General features: G+C 40.2%; 1 protein-coding gene across 1 annotated transcript in view; it reads left to right on the forward strand.

Moving 5' to 3' along the window:
• The first annotated feature begins 509 nt into the window (after positions 1-509).
• LRMDA (leucine rich melanocyte differentiation associated) overlaps positions 510-22,130 on the forward strand; it is an 821,041-nt gene continuing 799,420 nt past the window's right edge. The window contains exons 1-2 of the mRNA XM_088128961.1: positions 510-707; positions 9,482-9,582. Coding sequence (XP_087985087.1) covers positions 678-707; positions 9,482-9,582 — 131 coding nt within the window. The 5' untranslated portion in view covers positions 510-677. The remainder of the gene's footprint in view (positions 708-9,481; positions 9,583-22,130) is intronic.

A 22,130-nucleotide genomic window follows, 5' to 3' on the forward strand; every position in this document is an offset into this window, starting at 1 on the left:
TCAGGGTTTTGCCAAGCCTCCCCTCCCCATAGACTAGTGCCTGATACCCACCACGGGTTTTCTGAGTGCTTACAAAGCTGGTACTTTGGTCAGGCTTATTGTGAGCCCTCCGGCAGATGAGTTTGAAAGAGTTTGGAAGCAGGAAGCGGCCAGGCATGCTTCCTCCTCCTCCTCCTCCTCGCAAGAACATCGGAGTTGCCCAAAAGGTCGGGTCCCCAGCAACGATCCAGCCCCGGACCGCCCGTGGATTCTTTCTTCTTTAGAGTTGCAGTTCCCAGACTTTCCGAAGCAGAGGGAAGACGAGGCCGGCGCCCAGCACCACCCGACCCTGGGAAAGACGCCCCCGGAGTCCAAGCGCCCCGCAGCCAGCCTCCTCCCCGGGGCCAAAGAGCCGGCGGCGCGGGGCTCCCCGCAGCCGGGAGGGCCACCTGCCCTGCGCCCTCCTTCCCCACACCGAACCTCCCGCCTCGCCGGGCAGCCGGCGCAGCGGCTGCAAGCTCTTCCGCCTTGCGATCAGCTGACCGCCTTCAGGAAGTGGGATCCCGAAGGGTCTTAAGCAGGGGCCGTCGGGCAAGAGAGCCGACTTGCAGCCCGCAGGCGGCCGTTGCCCTTCCCGGAGCGCCTCGGCCCCCTCGCTCGGACAGCCCCGTGCTCGCCTCGGCGCCGGCGCCGCAGCGATGGCAGGGCTGCTGGTGGACGCCACGCAAGTAAGTGCCTTCGCCCGGCCCCGTCCTCCGCCCGCGGGGCAGAAACGGGCGGCGGCTGGGGCTTGCTCCCCGCTCTGCCCTGCGGACGCGCTCAGCCTCCTCGCCCGGATTCTTCGCCGCCGCCTCTTCCTCAGCCGCCTCTGGTTGCTCGCCGAAGTGCACGTGCGCTCCCGAACTCTTCCAGACTTTCTCTTGACGCCGCCCTCCCTTCGCCGCGGGAGCCAAACGCCCCGCGCTTTTCCACGCCTCCCCCCACTCCCCCCTCTTTTACGGGGTTCAGCCTGCTGGGCCAGAGCGGGCGCGGGCGACAAAACCGCCCAGGCGGACTTTCGCGGCGGGAGTTCGCTCTCCTGCCCAGCGCTGTTCCTTCTTGAAAGGGCGGCGCCTTCTGACGGCTGTTCTCAATTTGGGTAGGGCGCCCCTTTTCAGTTTCCGGGGTAGGAACATCGTCCAGGCGTTTCTTTGCTCCTCAAAAACATCTTTTCGGAAGCCGTTCCTGGATTCTTTTCCCTGATTCGCCCCCAGAGTTACATTGGTTGCTTCATAAGTGATAATAAAGAGTAGAATGAATTCGATCGCAGACTGTTGCTTTCGGAAGTTGAGACAACTTTAACAATTAGGTTTCTTAAGCAGTTACTTCAAGCAAATTGCCCTGTGCTAAAGGGGTGTTCCCATGCCAGATTATGATCCCAATATTGAAGATGGGGCTAAATTGCTTGCATATTATTCAGGGCCAAAGTGAGATTTAAACGGGGGAGAAATTCTGCAGGCCGCTTAGTCAATGGCTGCTCTTTCATGCATATTGTATAATATGTATTGTAGTTGTTTAGGACCTTTCTGATGTCAGCGATTATCCTTCTAATTATTCCTGATTTGTACTCAGCGTCTTTGCCATTCTGTTACACCGGCGATCGATCTCAAGTCCACTTCTGCCCATGGGGAGGGCTGAGATCAGTTGTCCCTGTGGTTTTAAGGCACTGTGTCTGCAAAACTACAACTGTACTACTATTACGCCTCCCTGATCCCTAGGCTCTTGGTTAGAACCTGAAACATCAGAAAAAACTCAGTGCAAGACCATGATGTGGGTTGGATGAATCCGCGAGAATAATAAAAAATGGACACAGCTGATCATGAAATTCGGCATGGTGTATGTTGTTTTTCGTTGCTCTCACAAAAGCGATTTATTGCCTCCCCTAAATGTCATGTTCAATATAGTAATAATTATTTTTAGTAGTTTTTTCTCTAAGGATAATAACACATTTACAAAGCACACGCTTTGTAAGAGTTTGGTATCTGTTCTTCTTTGCCAGACCCTTGCTGTTTTATAATCTAAAATGCAAGAAACAAAGCTTATTTGCTGGGCTTGTGTTGGTGGTAGCCATTTGCAATTAAGATAGCAATTTGTGAGTTAACAACATCAGAGTCTTCCTGTATCAGACCAGAAGATCTCCTTTAATAAATGCCCTGGGTTTCCTGCTGGGTTCAGTTTTAATTGATAAGCAATCTAGTGACCGTCAGTTGCTTTGCACGACAGTTTTTCCAATCTGCTTACTGTTAGCCCTGTTGGCTGGGGCTTGTGAGAGATGAAAGCTTGTCTTTCCATTTCTAGCACCTGTGATACCATTATAATATTCTTTCCATTTTTTAAGCTGTGGGTATTTCATTTATTTAATTTGTAGGCTGCCCAAATGACTCTGGGGGGTTACAACTGAAAATGAACTTATTAAAAGAAAACACAACACACCAAAGTAGAAAAAATAAAAACAAAATAAAACAAAGCAATACAAAATGGGGGCTGCACAATCAACTTGTCCCCAAGGCCTGGGAGAATGACCAGGCCTTTAACAATTTTCTAAATGTCGTAAGGGTAGGAGCCCCCTGAATTTCTGGGAGGAAGTTTTTCCAGGGGGCTGAAATTGCAACAGGGTAGGCATGCTTCCTGGGTCTTCAAGATGGCATTCTTCAATTGATGGGACCCAGAGCACATCCACCCTGCTGGACCAAACCAGGTGGGCAGAGATGACTGGATGTCCCTCCCACTGATGAGATAAGGATAATCCCAAACAGTTTTTTCATACTGTATCTCCACTAATAATTTACCAAAACACTTCCCCCCAAAAGTTTTAGAAAGGTGTATGCTATCACTTCAAGATGAATTCCTTCTTATTTTTCCTCAATGTGATGGCCAAGGAAAATGCTGATCTTCATTTGCCCAAGATTCCTCCTGAAGATGGCAAGACTACAGTAGTAAGTAAAGTCAAGTCTCCTCTGAGTGTAGCTTCTTCTGGGAGGTTCTTCTGACTTTTTGTACCCCCCCCGGGACTTTTTTGGTATCCTGCCCAAGGGCCCAACCTTTGCCTTGCTTCCTAGCCCATATGTGCAATATGTTGCTCTGTGCTGAGATGTCATTATTAACACACAACAATAATTTTTAAACTTAAATATGTGCTGCCTTTCTCTAGAAAAACAGATCTTCTCTGTGAAGGCTTGTGATATCCCGGCTCCCTGTTCAGACCAATGTCATTTTGTCTTCACCTTACTGCAGTGAGGCGCAGATTTGTTGGTTAAACGTAAATGGCTCCAAGGGCAGACATTTTCCCCTATCCTGTGCATTGTTGCCAAAAAGAGTGCACGTGTGTGTCTGTGGCATCATCAGCAGCTCTGCTCAACCTAATGGAGGATATACCTTCACAGCAGAAGATAGCATTTGGCCTGGTAACACAAGACTAATAGAGTTGGAGGACCTGGTTAGTACTAGGATGGGACACCACCAGGAGACCCCAAGGAAGTAGGCTAGGTTGGAAAATCAGAAATATTTTGAAAGAAGCCTGTGGCAAACTGTTGTTTTATCAGGTGAACTACATGGAGGTGTTTAATTCAATCATCAGAAATCCAGCTTGACTTGAGAGATTCTTTAGCTTTATGCCAACTGGTGTAAATTATAATAGCCCTGTCCAGTGGACCAAGTGATGCCAAGATTTTAACTGATGAGTGCAATATCCCAGTAAGTCTAACTGGCACATCCTTATTTAATCTCTTTTCAGACAGAGTGATCCTTTGAATCAGTGTCATGGGGTCAGAGATTGTCTGCCCACACTTGGCTGGGGGTAACTATTGTCTGTCTTTAGATCTGGAGCAAACTTTAAAATTCCTGATACATAATGTGATATCAGTGAATATCACTCATTTTATTTACATATTTATGATACTGATAAATAAAAAGCTCAGCTAAGTCTGCTGTGTAACCAAACAGTCCAGTGGTTGAAAAGAGTCCTGCACAAGATCCTAAGAACTTGTGTTTCAGCAGCAAACAAAAAGTTCAGAGTCTTTTTCCTTATTTGAGAAGGAAAAAGTGGGGGCACGCATTGAATGGATTAGCCCAATATTTTTTAAAATCCTGATTGGTTGAACAACCCTTACTCTGATGTTCTTTTAATTGGGGCATGTCAAGTGTTCATGTAGGAGGTAAGTCTTGGGGCACCCCTTCTGTCTTCCTCTTCATGTGGAGGTGTTTCCATATTCTAATATTCACAAGACTCAAACCAAAACCATATGGAGTCCGTAAAAACTTGTGAGTGAATCTGCCCTCCGTTTGCACTCCAAGCTGAGGCACCTTCTCAGGATCTGCTGGAAAAGATCTGGTATAATTTGAGCAGTCAGATAAACTTCACCCTGGAACTCTTCCAGGGTTGCCTTGTGCTATTTGGCTTTTACTGATTTGGGCAAATTGACTGTGCTTTGGGGCTTCACGGGCAAACCTGTTTTCATGGAAGCAACTGCCCCTGGAGATCCAGGGACTGACTGCTTTTAGAAGTCCCTCCTGCAGAAGGAAACACTTTCTGCCTATGGAAACATGGCCAGGGATGGGTTGCAACGTTGTTTGAATTCCACTGATACCAGAGGAATGTAGGCCCTTTGGTGTGGGCGATGAATCTCACCTGGTGCCGCGTGCGTCTGGGGTTGCGCGGGATGACCTAATTCTCTTCCTGCTTCTGGTTATGTGTGGAAAGTCTTCTTGGATCTGTAAGACTGATTTTTGGAGCCGTTTATTGAGAAGTGGCATGTAAGCGTGTTAAAACATCCTTTCTATACAGCCCATCTGCTTTTCAAACAAGGCTTATTGGAAAAAGCCATATTAAGTACTAATTTTGGTTATGGGATGTAGGCCTTTTTAGATAGGGGAGGAGCAACTGCCCTTGACGTTTGTAGGCTTACTCAGCAGCCATTGGCTTCCTTGCCCTCTTAAATTTAATCCTGCATTTCCCACCAAATCTTTCATCAAATGCTTAAACCTCACTGAGATACACATTTAAAGATCCCAGGGCCACGAGTCATGCCATCTGTGAACACATCTTTGCTGGACCTTTGGGACACCGGTTCATAAATTCCGATTCATGAGAAGAAAATTTGTAAAAAGTGTTAGGAGGTGAAAAGGAAGGCAAATTGATTGAATCAGCCCTTTGAATTGAATTTTCAAGTGGAGCTACCAGAGGTTTTGAGTTGGAAACACTCTTGAATCCAACTGAAAACTTCTGAATTGTTAGGTCAAATTGATTCAACAATTTGAAACAACTCAACATCAACAATGTGGATTGTTTTGACTCATCAGATTGGGGATCCGAGTCTTCCATGATTTGTACATTCCTACTAGAAAGAGCAGAATTTTATGTACAATAATTTATGATAAAAACATGCTGCTTTCTTTACCAAGTTCATAGTGGCTGCTTTTAACTGGTTTTGTACATATGTGTTGCTTTCCGTCCATTACTACAGTCAATGACCAGATTTTTGCTTAAAGAAGGCAGTAATGAAAACATATTAAAATAAGATAAAAGTAAACAACAGCTAATTGATATGATTGGTTATTATGGATTTTACATATTTACAAACAATAAAACAAAATTTGGCCACATTAAAAGAAACTGAATCATATTGGTCGGCTGACAGCAGCTGTATATAAAATAAATCTGAATGGCCCAGAAATTTAATTAATGGGTGGGGGTAATAAAACATAGCCATGCCTTTTTATAAAATGGACAGTGCAACATGGATTGTATTTTCAGCCATTCCTTGGCCACAAGGACAGAGTCTTGAAGAATAAAGGATTTTCCTAAATTTTTCTTTAAGGACAGCTGTTGGAAGTGCATTAAAACATATTAGGGTTAATGCTGTCCTAAATTTAGGGATGGATATTTGGTTTAAATATCTTGTTGGTCTAAAAAAAAAAGGAGTCCGGCTACTCAAAAAAAAAAAAAAAATCTGGAGAGGGATGACAAATCCAATTGCCTTTCTACATCCATAATGCATTGTTTAAGGGTTGATACCACCTGTTTATAGACCATCATGCATCCTATGAAAAGCCATAACTCTGCAGCTTCTCCAAGTTGATTCCAAGTTATCAGACAGGATTAAGGGACCTAGGTCCACAGGAAAATAAAACACAGCAGGAATTTCAACTAGGATGAAAAAACACACAGCTGTATGCTGGTATCCACTCTAATCACACCAGCTTCACAGTGAAGGCCTACATTAGGCATACTTCATGCTATCTGGAAAATAACCCTTAGAAATTGAGATGGTAATCTCCCTAAGGGGGGAAAAGTGTTATACGGGCCTAAATGGGCACCAAGTAAGAGCTGTGCATGAACTTTGCTGCAAATACTTAAGAGCAGTTGATATAAATAATCTCCTCCAGAGTAATATAAAGATTGCCGGGCTATATGTTGCTTTTAAAAAGCTTAGGGACCCAAGTGGTGAGTGTGGATGGATTACTGGAAGATGTTTACTAATTCTGGAACAGTATTTGAAGTAATTACATTGACATCTCTGCCAAAGGAATCTTTCTTCCTTTTAATTCTGGATATTGTGAAAAGTGGGCCTTTTGTTCTAAAGTAGAATTTATTGTAAGAAAAGTGATACGGTAGCAGATGCCCTAAAAGGAAGGAGGAAAATTGGAAGAATAAAGTTTAGGCTTTTTATTTTTTCAGCTCATGTATTCACAGTAAAACTATTTCTCTATAGTCAGTGATTCCCTTCTCAGATAAAGTTACTGAACAAGGATGAATTAAAGCAGATGAAATACTACAATATCGGTCTGCAATCATTTGAAGACCTGCTGAACTACAAGGGTGATTTGTAAAGTTAGGGGGTGCTTTGGCAAGTTGTCATGCAGAGAAGGTTGCGTGCTGGAAAACGTGAAATAGCATCCAAACGCAACTCTTGTTTTCTTGTTTTTATCTGGTATTTGGAAAAATGGGAGCTTCCGAGACAAATAGAAACTTTATAAGAACCTTGAAAAATGGAGCTCTGAACTGGATATATGGTTATTTGGCTGATAAACTGCCCTAACTTAATAGGAACTTATCAAAATTATTCTTGCAATGTAAAATGTAGGGGTGTTTTAAATATAAAACATTGGATCAACTTTCCTTACTAAAGTTATAGAATTCGTTGGAGATTTCAAAGAACTACTTTCCCCTAAATTTTCAATTACCGTTCTATGTGTTGTTCAGCATTATCTCTTTTTTGACAACACAAATACATGGATGGCTCCTCCTCCTCCCTTTAAATAAGTTAGGATGTCTTCCCATATTGTCTTTATTCATTTGTTAGTGACGGCCACTCAGTTTTAAGCAACTCTGATCTCTTTGGGGTATCACAGTTTTCCCCTAAGTTTGTATAGGTGACGAACCATTTGTATTTGGGATTTTTATTCCGGTAAGCTGACCGGAGTCACCGTGAGTGAGTTGGACGGCCATATAGATTGCTTAAATAAATAAATAAATACATACCCACATGCATATGTTTCCTTCCCTAGGGAATGATTGCTAGAAGATTTGCTTCGATGAGCTTTGTTGGCTTTTGGTATGGAATTTCTGCTTAGGTTAGGGCTGGAAAAAGCAGAGTGATTAAAAGGATCAAGGTAAGGAATCCCAAGGACATGGCAGTTAGTTTTGGAGAAATGACACTGCTCTAAAGATACGCATTGCCTGCCCGTGGGCCTTCTCATGTTCAGTTTGTGTATCTGAAACTAAATAAGGCAGACAAAGCAAAGGTACGCTCTCTTTATTGTTGTTCTTGTGAAAAGATAGGTATTAAAAGCGATTCCTGGAACTTTCTACCAAGTTGATAATTCTGAAACAGCATAATAGTTACGTCTCAGTCCAAGTTTCTCTCTTCCATTTTGTTCTGAAGTGGCCACGTCTACTTGCAGTAATGTTCCACTTATGCCTATCTTAGTTTGAAGTAATCAAGCATCCTTATGCGGCTGAGATTCCTATTTAGTTGCTGGGATATGGTGTGAGCTGTTTGAATGCTGCCTAATTTCTCCCATACCTTTGGAGGTCAAGTTCATTTTTGAAAATAAGACACCTTTTGCGATGCCTCTGGCAGCTCATTGTCAGGGTCAAGTTGCAGATGAGCACGGTAGTAAAGTACAGCTCTTGTCACAGCTGGAAATGTATATTCTAATTTGAGCACGCAATATATTTGGATTTCAATTTATGTACGTTACATATGTGCATATATAAACATTTAAACCACTAGGAAACTAGTATAACTCGGGCGATTTGGATGATACTCACTGGGGCTGGGCAAAACATTTGAAGGAGGACTTTACAAAGCACACGAGTAAAGCCTCCTTCCTTGAAGTGTTTAGACAGCTAAGCCTCTTTCGGGCTCGGTGCAGTTGCTTCAAGGATGTCCCCAAGTTCTGTCTCTCTCGTGCATACACAAAATAACACAGGACCACAGCTCTCTTGCACACATCTGTGGAGACAACCTTGGAAGGCCACTGAAGCAGCCACATCAGGGCCTTTTAGAGGCCCTACGCTTCAAGGAGAGGTGCTTCACTTTCATCAAGACACCAATTAGTATCCCTTAAAGGCTTTTCATAGCCTTAGTCTGGTTACTCCACTATGTGTTATGTATTTGTAGAGGAAATTGGAGAATGCAGTGTGTCCTTGCCTGTGTAGTATGTCCCTGGGGTACATGCATGTGGAGGTAAAAAGTTCAAGGGTTATGTCCAAAATCCCAAGCATGTAGGGACAGCTGATTCCCTACATGGATGTTATGCATATAGACCCTGTTATAGCTTTGTAGAAGTTGGAAAGCAACTTAGCTTATTCCTGGTTCCTACCATAGGAAAAGAGATCAATCAGGATCCATATCTGATTCAGATCACAGTGAACCCTAATTTAGGATGGTCTGAACTGAAGTGTAACTCTCTGCCTTAAACTCATTATATGGCCTTAGGTAAATGAAATCTCTATACTTCATCTTCTTTCTACAGTACTGGCTTATTTTACACAAGGCTTATTGCAGTAATGCCAGTGCGGTGCTAAGAATACTTAGGGAAATATTATACAGAAATGCATGATCCTTGCAAATAGTTTCCTGTAAAATGGGCCTAAGAAATGCGGTTTTATTTATCTTTCATTTTAGACCATTTGAGATTCACACAAAATAAACTGAACAATAAAACTTTGCTGTGATAACAGGATACCTGAAATTATGCTACCTGTTTAATTAGCACATTAATTTTGAAATTACAAAATTTCAAAATTTCAAAATTTCAAATCAGCCTAGTGGTAGAACTTGATAAAACAGATAGTAAGACCTAAGCCTAATAATGATAGTAATTTATTACTTCAAATATTGAAACATTCATTTTAGTTTTCATTTAATTTGCTTTACCTCTGGATTGCTAAATCAGGGGATACCTCCAAATCTCAAAATGCACAGTTACTAATCTCTTCTGGCCTTAATCCTTATAGGTGTCTTACATTGGCCAAGACTGCAGAGCAATTCCAGAATTCCTTGGGAGAAAATATGGACGCATCGCAAAACGGCTGGATCTCAGCTTCAATCTGTTAAGGTAGGCCATAAATATACATAAATGCTTCAGTTATATCTTCACAGTAGAAACTTCCTTGCTCTCTTTTGGCTATAGGTCATCAATAAATGCTTAACTCTGAACATGTATATCTAATTTCGTGAACATTGTACTAAATGTAATTGCAGAAAGCTACCCCAGCGGTTATGGCTCTATTTTTGTTGTGTACAGTTTTTATCTCCTTTGTTACCTGCTTTTGTTAAAAGATCAGAATGAAAATGGGTTCAAGGAGCAGAGGAGGAATTTGATTTAAATGATTCAGAAATAGATCTATTTCTTAAAAAACCATTTCCTTATTTTCAGAATGAAAAAGTTTCTTGAATATGAATACAACCCAGTTGTGGAAAAAATAAAACATGTTGGATTACAGGTAGTCTTTGACTTATGACCACAACTGGGATTGGAACTTCTGTCGCTAAGCGATGCAGTCATTGAGTGAGCCATGCCTGATTTTATGATCTTTTTTGCCACAGTCGTTAAGCAAATCACTGTGGTCATGAAGCGAATCATGCAGTCGTTAAGTGAATACAGCTTCCCCCATTGACTTTGCTTGTCGGAAGATTGCAAATGGCAATCACACGACCCTGGGACACTGCAACTGTCATAAATACATGCCGGTTGCCAAGGACCCAAATTCTGATCACGTGACTGTGGGGCACTGTGACAGTCATAAGTGCGAGGACCACTCATAAGCCATTTTTCAGCACTGTCGTAACTTCAAACAGTTGTTAAACAAATGGTTGTAAGTTGAAGACTACCTGTATAGTTAAATAGAACTCTCATGGAACTTAGAAACCTTCTAGCCGTGTAATACATCTGTCTACCTGACACAGAATTGGTATGGTGTTCTCTCTGTACCACAGAAAGGAGATAAAGTAGAAGTGTTTAGTTACAAGTTAAGGCTGTTTACCTGAACATAAAAGGATAGGACTGGGCTCTAAGTGGCAAGAAGGAACAGCTGATGGTTATGGTGTAAGGTATCCAAAGTATTGGATAGCAGTTCAGAGAGTCCAAAGCCCCTTAACTTGGAAGAAGAAGCGGGCTATGTATTTTCAGTATATTGATATATATATATACGTAGTTTCAAATCCTTTTAGACAATCCTTCTTCCAGTGGCTTGATGTAAATATTGCACACAGAAGGATGTGATACTTGTTGGCGCTGGCAATTTGATGGCACTCTCAGGTCCAGAAGAAGTACATCTGTTCAGTCCCCCATTAGGACAAAGGGCTTTTAGTCTCAAAGCCAGAAAGAAAGTTAGATCGAAATTAAGTTCATCTAGAAAGCAACTGAGGGTTCTTCTTCACACCCAAATTAATGTGCTTTTGAATCAGTTTATTTTTTAGTATTTTTGTTCTGAGCAGAAATTGCCACCCTGTTTCACATCAGTCAGCCTTGGAGAATGTGGCTTCTCTGCTTAAAACAAGATCTTCAAATCCTTTGAAACACTTGAGCACGTGTGATTTTCCCCCCGAGACTATGCAGCTAGAGGGAAAGCTGAGCCAAAAACAGAGGCTCCCACACAGAAGGGGCTTAGAGCCTCCAAACTGAGGCTGGGGACTCGGTGACCTGTTTTTCCACACATCTTCTCTTCCAAGGCTGAGCTGGGAAACGGTTGGAAAATTTCCCCTGCCCTTAACTGTTCCCGGAATAGCTACTTTTCTTCTCCAAGGCTAGAAGTCACAACAGAGTTGCTTAAAAGTCTTACCTGCAAGAATAGTGGCTGGCTGATATTAGTATGAATATAGCTTTTTAAAAAAATGTGATTCCCAGCCCCTGGGAACTAAGCCCATGTGTATGATGGGGGAGGAGGTTCCCCCATGTCTCCTCTAGAACTTTTATTTTTGGGTACCATGGCAATATTGATCTTCTGGAAGACCTGCATTTGGTCTTCCATGAGACTGATATTCCCATGTTCAAACTCCCAAAACACCAGTGAAGTTTCTCTTGCAGCCACAATCAACAATGGCCGTGGAGGGTCTTGATGAGAGGGGAGGTGCCTAGCAGACCCAGCAAGTACATTTGAATTCAGCAGATTGCTGACTGTTGAAGGTTCCTCCTTTATCTCCATGTATCCTAGGAAGCCTTGTGTTGGAAAATAAGGGGAAACACCACTTGCATGCCAGAATGTTTTAGATTAACGGACTGGTGATGACATAGACAGTGTTGTGAGGCCTTTTCCCTGCAAATGGTTAGTAGGGTGTCTTCACACTGCAGCAATCAGGGTGTGTAGGGCTCATACATTTTTTGGTTCTGGACTTCTTTCCTGGTAAATGATTTACCCAAAAAAAATGCTTTGCTCAAACCATTTGCAAACGAGAACGAAACTCTAGACTGGTCTTGCTTATGATACCTTGATGTGCATGAAGATAGGGAGGAAGGCTTATAGTGGCCTCTTCGTGTATTGGTAAGCAACATATTTTTATGGATATGAATTAAGAGATGATATAACCTGTAATTATTTCTGTGGATTACTTAGATCAGTTTATATGGTATTTGTTGGCCAGGTGCTCCTTAGTCATAGTCCTGAGAGATATGGTGGCCCCTGATTGTTGTTGCACATTAAGACAACTTGCATGTATTATTGTTTTTATCTGAGCCATGATAGATGTACAAGGTGTCTTTTGTCATTACCTTTCTCTTTCTTCTTTTTTTATTTTTGGTAACTCAACTTATCCCTGATTTTAATTTAATTTTTCAGAGAGCATAAAGCATTATTGGGATCTTGCTTAAACAGAGATTTGTTATGGTTCCTGGAAATCTTGTGGTGAAAAGAAAAAGATGAAATTACTGACAGTAGCTATATGCTTTCCTCATTTGATTATTTTTAGAGAAGCAAACAAGCTTTGCTTTTAGCAGAGCAGAACTGGATTCGCTACTGCCTGACTCCTTTGCCTGCTTAAAAGCAGCGAGACAATATATCTAAATTAAAATTCATTTATATCTAGCGTGAATACAAGGTATGCAGTTGGATATGATACAATAGTAGCTTATACAACATTAAAGTAACTTGTTCTTTGTGTACCTTTTGTGTTACGCTGTTCTAGAGAGAGAAGAAATGCAACTTAAAGGAAGTCAGACATGTTTTAAGGAGGCAAGAGCAGATAGACACCCGAAAGATTTACTGTTTCTTCTTCCTTGAATTGCTCAGGGCTTATGTTTTACAAAAACCAAAGATGTAACAGCACCAGCAGAGGTTTTTGTATGTGACTTAATGCGGCTCATTTTTTTTTAAGCGAGTGGATCTTTTCAGTAGCAAGTTCCAATGTGATCTGGGAATCTGCTTTTAGTTCAGTATTTGTTATAGTAGTGGGATTTTCATTTCCCTTTTTTACAGGTACACCAAGCCAGTGTCTAACAAAATGAGGAAAGAGAAGTGTTAAAGCAAAGCATGAAAAAGAATAAAAATTAATATTTAAAAATCTGCCTCAAACGATTTTAAAAAGAGATTCCTTTGTTCCTTTTTGCAATGGAGAGAGATAAGAGGATGGAATCCGGGATGTTGGTGATAAAGGAGAAGGCTCATTTTACACATCCATGGGCATGAGGTCTCTGAAAGAGCCTGTCCATGCAAATATATTCTCAGATCAAATAGTATGGATTTTAAAAATGCATCAGAAGATCTCTAAAATAGATCTTTCGATCCTGGCCATAGTTAATGAAATTGGATTGCTGCAAAAAGTTTGCTAGAACAGAAAAAGAAAATGATTGATTTTTGTCTTTTTAATATTATTTAATATTATTATTGTAAATTGCCTGAAGTTATTTGAGCTAGGATACACACACACACACACACACACACACACACACGCTTCATAGTCATATATATAGTAAAATAAATGAAACAAGAAAAAACTGCTTAAAATATACAGCCCAAAGAAACAACTCTAAAATCAGGATACTGAGAAATCACCTGACTGTTTTCAGCTGCCAAAATCTCACCATCACCTAGCTAAACAGAGTACAATATTATGGGCAAATCTAAAAAAAATCATTTGGTATTTTTACAATATGGATGAAATGTCCTTCCATGAGCCAATCCTCACTCTGCTGTCTACTACAGATCTTGATTTGTACATACATTTTCATCGCTTTGGAATTTTTAGGAAGAACGAATTGTTTGTGCTGAAAAAATAGCTTGCTTGCGTCAGCCTTAGGATGAAGGACTATCTGAGCGAGTTCTCTGTTACTTAATTGTAGCATTTCTTTCACGCCTGAAATTCATGACCGGTTTAGACCAGTCTTAGAAAACTGCTCCTAGTTTTCATTGGATAATTTGGGTAAAATCATTTTAGAGGACTTGCTGGGACAAGAGCTGTGGAACAAGGTGGCCCACAGCTGACATAAGAAGAGTTAAAACTCGTTTAATGAGAATCTCAGAACATTTTGGATACCACAGGTTCATTAGAACCTTAAAGCTTTCTGGAGATGTCTGGGGACTTTCTGCTTAGTCTAGCTGGCTACAGTTTATAAGCCATAAAAGGAGAGGGAGAAACAAAGGAGAAATTTAAGATAAAGCATGTCATCCTCTTTCTATTCCTCACGATGAATCTTCTTTTGCTTCAATAGGGGGAAAATGCACTATTGTTAAAACTTTTCATTGTGGTACCTTTTATTAGGTACCGGGAATATTTTCCTTGTAATTGGGCAAATCTTAATAGTAGCAATTGCATATTTATCAGTGTGAGAGGCTGTTAATAATGTAGCTGTCATGCACAAACACATTTCTGCATGAAATCCATTTAGTCTCTGCATTATTCGGTCTGGAATGTCACCGGGACATCAAAGCCCTCCCTTCAGCACTCCAGCCCAGGGCCCTGCAGCGGTGGGAGAAAGGGCTTGATCAATAAATGTAACATGTTAATGCCAAGCAAATAGAATAAAAGATTTTCTCTGGCAAGACATGAAAAATCACCTTGTGTCAGCTGGCATGGCGGTGCCATTTCAGCAGAGACACTTGAAAACTTGATCTGACAAGGAAAGAGGAGAGATGATGGCTGTAAGATGCTTTTGTTTCAAACTTCTTTTTTGACCTGTCAGGCTTTTGAATGGTCCCCTTTTTGTCATGTGAAAATTGTAGTCTGAGGCAGTTTGGAAGCTGTTCTCTTCTCAAATGGTGAATGCTGCTGTTTAATTGATTCACTTAGCATTTGAAACTGTCACGCATTAATAATTGCTAAATCCTGTAGGTACTCTCTGATGTGTCACACTTAAATGTGTAGTTATCAGAAAATTAATATCCTTAATGAACCAACACTTCAGACTAGCATTGCGTGAAATTCTCCTTTGCCCTTTCATTTCCTGAACGTATTCCAGCCATTTTTGGAGGGATCCCCTCCTGGAGGCTGGTTGCGTTCCTTCTGATGCCCAACAATTGCCACGTTTGCTTTGGGTACACAGTGTGCTAAGTGACAAATGCAGTAATTATACTGGAGTTAGTAATTAACATAATTATAGTCAATTATGACAAATACAGTACTGAGAGAAATAAATGGGGAGGGGGGGAAATTAGCAAGCTAATTGATTTATCTTTTTATGTTTTTGCAACTGGCAATTGTAATCCCATTCTTTCCCCGGGAAATAGAGTGATATTTACAAATAGCGGATCTTGTTATGAACTTATGTTTACCTACGGTATTTCTTTCATTTCTTTTTCTTTTTTGTTTTAAAAAAGGAATGGAATGCACCAGGGAGGGAGAAATTAGAAGAAGTCCTATCAGCCTAATTTACGTGGCATATATTTTTTTTCCCTCAGATAAAATCAAACCATCAGTTTTGGTTCATGGGATTTAGTTTGAGAAAAGCAGGTCTTGACTTCTGCCTGTAGATCTTGTGTTTGCTGTGAAGAACTGGTGATGCCTTGGATTGTGATATATATATATTGTGTGTGCGTGTGTAACTATCATCCTTAGAATGCAGTGTTTGGATTCTTTTCTCTGCTGAGAGAGCGCAGAGGAAGGAAAAGCTAAGTAGGTAAGTAAATAAGACTAAGAAACTGACAAATTCAGTTCAGTATTTCTGACAGGGCTGATCTGAGATCCTTTTTTGCATCTGTTGCTTGAATAAAAGCTTCTAGGCAAATATTCTAATGGTGAAGCATTCCCTGAAATTTCTTTCCCCTTGGCTATATTTCCTCTGACTGAATAATGTCTAAGCTTTTCGAAATAACATTTTCAAAGATTCTAAACTGAGTGATCTCTAACAGTGTGTTTCTTTCAAATATTATAGAAAGAGAGCAAGCGTTGGACAAGCGGATTTAGCAGGACAGGTTCTTGGTCTCAAACATGTATGATTCAACAGGGGGACAAGAGCTTTCCAGCTTTCTGTTCCTGAGGGTGGGGCCTTGCAACTTGCTGCCCCCAGGTTCTCTTTTAGCCAGGTCAGCTGTGAAGCTGGCCAGGACTCCCCATTATATAAATATTTGCATATTTGGGCTGTTTTGGCAGAGGGAGAGAATGGGAACTGCAAAACTGCTTTCTCAAAGTGGCAAGGGGTAAACTGAAATGGGAGGAAATCATACCTGGTTTCTGGTTGAAGCCCACCTGAGTACCCCCTACAAATGCCATCATACAACCGAGAAAATAAATAGCGATAAGAATGATGGAAGAGTTTGGTAACCAGAAGCTACTCTTCTGTTCAGTAGTCGAGGCCTGCTTGATGCTGTAGAGGTTCCCCAAGGCTACCAAGAAAGACAACTCCATTGCTGTGGATGGCACTAGAGTTTATCAGTGTATTGAACTTGGGGGTGGAGGCTTCACAAAACTGCAGAGGTTCCCCCCAAAGTTTTCACAGCTGCATCCTGTGGGAGGCTGGGCCAGCTGCTCTGGGGGCATCCCCAAGTCATCTTGGCATGCAGGTGCCAAGTGTTGCCTATGCATGTGGCCAACATGGCTTGGGAGGGCCCTCAGAGCAGCCACGTCTTCACCCTTCAAGGAGGGTGCTTCACTCAGACAAATCAAATTTGACATGTGCTCTTCCTATCCTCATTCTCTTTCACCAGGGTTTTAATCATTAATTAATTGTGGTCTTCCTTTTGATTTATTTTCTACAATCCCCTTTATAATCTGTATTTGGAATCTGAATGTTGGTTACTCACCTCGATTCTACAATTGGATTGAAAGGCAGGATCTAAATCAAATCAAATCAAATCAAATCAAACCTATATATTCTGGCCTAATACAGCCTAGTTGCTATTTTTAAGGTGCATTTTTCTTTGGGTTCACTTTGCCAAAAAGAGCTGATTGGATGTGATTCTGTTTGTTGCATGAACTGGCACAAACAGTTGTCACAGAACAAAATCTGATTGTATGACAGCATCAAGGACCAGTAATTTTTTTTTCAGGCTGAGGAACCAGTGTATTAGACATGAATATATAGTAATTATGTTGTCATGCAGGTCATAGTTAATACAGGTTTGTAACTCAAGGTATAGATGCTTTTCATGGAAGACACACTGACAGTGAGGAAAGATTTCTGTGTTTTCTGAATATTTGTGGAAGGTTTTCCAGAATGCAGTCCAGTGGTAGCTGTGCATTTTTTTTAAATTTTGGGGGGTTATGTTGATTTGATTTTGGGAAGGCTGAGAGTAATTTTATCCAAGTGAATGCCTTGCATTTCTCTCTCCCAATTTCTTTCTGAACTCATTTTTAAAAACTTATTTATTTAACAAATTTATATAGCTGCCATCTACCTAAGGAACTCTGGGCAATGAAGAGAAATAAGGCATAACCAAAACTATACAAATCTAATTCAAAATAAACTGGGTTGAGGCCCCTAAAAATTACATTGTCAACATATCAAACAAAACTACACCCATGCTATTGAGGTCCATCAACCTCCTGGTCCCAGGGCCTGGGGGAAGAGCCAGGTCTTCATAGCCTCTGAAATGCTAGTAGGATTGGGGGGGACATGGAACATGTCCACCTGACCTGGTGGAATGGGCAGAAACCATTGGGAATAGATCTTGTAAGGTAGGGCTTTAAAGGCGATAATCAGCAGCTTCAGTTGCACTTGGAACCTCACTGGGAGATTGCATCCCAGTGGTCATATCATGGTGTGTCCAATGTTGTGTGTGTTGCTGTGTTTTGGACCAGCTGAAGCTTTTGAATGATCTGGACTCAACAAAGACAAGAGAGCTTTCTAGAAACATGTTTAGACAGCAGTGGCATCATTCCCTATGAAGAAATGAGTAGATTTTGTTGCATTTCACCTTCTACCTAAAGTCAAAACTCTTTGTCCATATTCAAACATAGAAGACTGGATTTTAGTACTGCATTTCAATAAGAGCTGGCGTTTCAGTTCTGCATTGAAAAACAAGTAAATTATGATTACAGTTGGATCCTTTAAGAACCTTATGGTTGTTGTTATGGTGTGCTGCTGCCTTGGCAAAAGTCACAATTACAACACATGTGCCTGGTAAACAATTTCAGTATTCTGACTAAATTGGTAGAACAAGTATTCAAGGCTTGACTCTCACAAGCTTGAAGGACCAAGTCTTGCTTAGCAAAGGTCAAGTGTTATAAAGAGAAGTCCTCTGATGGATCTACAAACGCTTTGCTTTTTTGCCAAGCTTTCAAAGTAGCCACGTGCCAAAAGTTCCAATGAAAACTCAGCAGTTGTGGGTTAAGGCATGGACGCACTGGATTTTTAACTGCTGATTCAAAGAAAGAAAAGCTAGGAAACAAATGGATCCTTTCCACAACATTGACACTCCTCACAGACTTGTGCACCTTAAACACATTGTGATATATTCTGGATTTTCAATATAAGGGAGCTTTGCAAAGGTATCTTTACTAACTTAGCTGTATCTGGAAAGAAGATCATTAATTGGTAGGACAGCTGGATGACAAGAACAGCAATTTTTCTGTTTAGTGAATTTGTTTGCTACAGGACCGTGTACTTTCAAGTTACAATTAGGGATGTGTGAAATGTTTGTTCTTATTTCCAGTGTTTCGTTAAAGATATGGGGCAGGTTCATTATTTTAAACAGGAGCAAATACCCCTCCCCCCACATTTTAAAGTAAATTAAAAATAAAAGCTCCCCTGATATTTGAAAAAAATGGCTTAATTGATAGGATTCCATTTAACAGGACCGTAGCTTAGCTCACGCTGAAAGCTACAATTGCCTTTCTACTGTTTTGGCTTTTTCTGACCAAAGGAAAGTGTTAATTGTGTGATTCTTTTGCCCAAAAGCATAGGGATGGGTTTTGTTGTTCTTGGTGTTGCTTACCTGCCCCAATTATTCAGAAGCCCATTGCTACATTGAAGGTTGTTTTACCTGTAGCTTGAAAGTATGTACTGCAGAATCAACTCTTAAACATGAACATAGCTGTATCTGATGCTGCGGTTAGAATGTGCTTATTGAATAGGGATTAGCTAGTTTAATTGACGGTGGAATGGAAGCACTAATAAAACATAAATTTTTTAATAATAAATTCAGGCTTATATGCATCCCATTTTTTTACAGCAGGAGGAATAAGATAAGCAAATATGGTGCCTTGAAATTGGATGGTGGTGAATTTGTATTTCAAGTTTAATCCTCCAAGCACCCCTGTATACCTCCATAATAGTCCCTTGAAGTATTTAATACATGTTATTCACTAGTTTTCCTGCAGTGTTTTTCTTTTCTTTTCTCATTTTAAGTAACAGTTTGGAGCAAATGTAAAATAGACCTTTCTCAGCATTCTGGGTGTCTTACTGCTATTCTTCCATCTTCTTTAGAAAATGTATTTTATATGGAAAACTGTATCTGAGCAGGTTGAATATATCATCTCTCATCAGACATTTATTATAACATTTTCAGTGAGTGTTATTTATTGCCTAAGATAGATAGAAATAAATTAAGCCTAAACATTTTTTTCATCTGCGATATTTTAAAAATTATTAGTTATTAAAAATTAAATTAATTTAACATTATTATTCACTTGATGAGAACTGGGGTGCTGTTGCACTATAGTTTTAATGACATAGCTCTCTTTTTTGATTAATAATTGTTAAAATGATAACCAAAAATGTTTTTATTTCTAATTTTTAATATTAGAATTGCAGTGTTATAATGAAGTTGCACTCTTTTATATTACTAATAGTTTAATAGGTTTTTAAATATTATACACAAAGGGCATTTTAGAGTTAATTAATACAATGAGTAGATATTAAAAATGGTCTGATAAAATGACATACCTTCAAATGCTAGAATTAATTTATACTGATTGATAAATTGTTACTTTCTGTGAACTGAACATTTGCCACCAATGCAGCCATGTTCCATGCATTGATGGATGGAACTTAGCAGGATGAACAATGAAAGGAAATGTATTATCTGCAATTATATGAGAAGTCAGCTGAATTCCCCAGAAAAATAAAGATTAATTTTAAAACTATTATTAATACTGGAAACCTCTTATACTGGGAACTGGGGATGTGTTAGATTACTAAAGGAGGGCAAACTTTGTTCCTGTTTTCAAAAAGGAGGTTCCAGAATGTTACAGTCCAGTTAATGTGGTATTGAGACCTGGGAAAATTCTAGGGTAGATGATAAAGAAATTGTTCTCATGAAACACATTGAAAACAATGTGGTAATTACCAGAAGCAGCATGGATTTGCTAAATCTTGCCAGATTAATCTTGTTTTTTAAAAAAATTGGATAATTTAGTAGACTGTGGGAATACTGTAAACATAATGTATCTTGATTTCAACAAAGCATTTAGCAAAATACCAAATTAGCAAGCTATTGCTCATCAATCATTTGTCATCAAGATGGTGTCAGGTCTCAAGCAGGGTGTCAGCAGGGTTCAGTTCTGGGCCCATTTTCAACATTTGCACTAGTAACTTGAGTGAATGTCTGAAGAGAATGCTTACCAGTTACAGATGACACAATTTTAATACATTAGAGAAATGATCGGATGATGATGATGATCAAATCTGATAGAGACCAGTGGTAAGTTGTTCATGAAGAAACCAGAGATTTAATGCACAAGTATAGGATGGATGATACCAGGTTCAGCAATAGTACTTGTGCAAATGATTTTAGAATGCTAGTTGAGTTCAGACTGAATATGAGTTAGCAGTGTGATATGACAGGGGAAAAAAAAAGTTTTAGACTGCTTGAACACAGGCCTAGTTTCCAGATAGTGGGTAGTTTTAGTTTCAATCTGTTCTCCATTGATCAGACCCTACCTCACAAATTGTATCCAGTTCCAGGCACTACATTTTAAGTAAGGTGCATTCAGAGAAACTGGACCTATTCAGGGTACAACAATGGTCAGGTTACTAGAAAGGCCTGTGAAAAGAGATTGAAGGAGCTGTGACTGTTTGGCCTTGAGAAGAGAAGACTTGGCGGCGGCGGGGGGGGGAGTTGTGCTGATTAATATTAATCTTTAAATATTTGAAAGGTTGTAATACAGAAGAAAGTCAAGACGTAATTTTCACTCTTCCTGTGTGTGTGACATGTAAAGGTATATTACAGTTTCAGGAAGATTTTGATTGTCTTTCCTTTCAGGAAGCTTCTTCTAACATTCAGTCTTTCTCTGGTTGTCTCTACCTGCCATATTAGTTCTGGTAGGAGTGGCATGCTTCAGGTCCCATCAACCAAAAAATGGCATCTTGCAGGACCCAGAAGTGTGCCCTTTCAGTTGCAGTGATGGATGCCCTCTGGAACACCTTGCCACCTGTGATGAGATTGGCTTCAATCCTGCTGGCCCTCCAGAAAGGCTTAAGACCTGGCTGTTTGCCCAGGCATGGGGATCAGGATGTGAGCAAGGCTCAAGTGGTTTATAATTAGTTTGTGGTTTTTTATTCCTGGCCACCATATCTTTTTCTTTGTGTTGTGCTTTTAAATAGTTACAGATAATTAATTTTAAATTCTTTTTACAACCCAGAGTCACTTTAGCAAGAAGGATGGCCATATACATAAATAAATAAAAACAAACAAACAAACAAAGTGATCTTCAAGGAGGATGAGGTTCCCTTCACTGAATGTGTTCAAGGAGGCTAGACAGTTTGGGACACTTAATCTGGATTCCTGGACAGATGAGGAGTTGGACACAACTCTAGGATCTTAAGCTGTCTCTATATTTTATTTTCTAGGTCTGGAGCTCCAGGAATTTAAGCTTTCAAGAGGTTAGTTTGAAGGGAGGTGGGGGAAGTTGCAGAAGGAAAAGTATTAGCATGGGTACATATGCTTCCATGAAAAAGTATTTGCCTCTTTTGGATTTTCTGAATTTTTGCTTATCTTTCCCACTGATTGTTATCAGAAATTCATGTAGATCATGTTGATATATAAAGGAGTCTAAGTGAAAAAATAACAGCAGAATGTGGGTCTTCTTTCATTTATTTCCTAAACTGTTATCCAATAAGAGGACTAACTCTTTATTATGGCCCAAGACCAACTTCCATACCTCTTTACATAGATGTAAAATGCAACAGAAATATCATTAAATAGAATATCCTAGTTGAAACAAAGACAGAGATTCCTTTAGAATATTCCAGTGTGTTCTACAAGCCCAAAGGACAAATTTGTCTACTTTGTAAAT

The sequence above is a fragment of the Python bivittatus genome, unplaced genomic scaffold, assembly GCF_059951505.1.
Source record: "Python bivittatus isolate LINGU-HERP-01145 unplaced genomic scaffold, Pbiv_v1 ctg000050_np1212, whole genome shotgun sequence".
Classification (NCBI taxonomy): Eukaryota; Metazoa; Chordata; class Lepidosauria; order Squamata; family Pythonidae; genus Python; species Python bivittatus.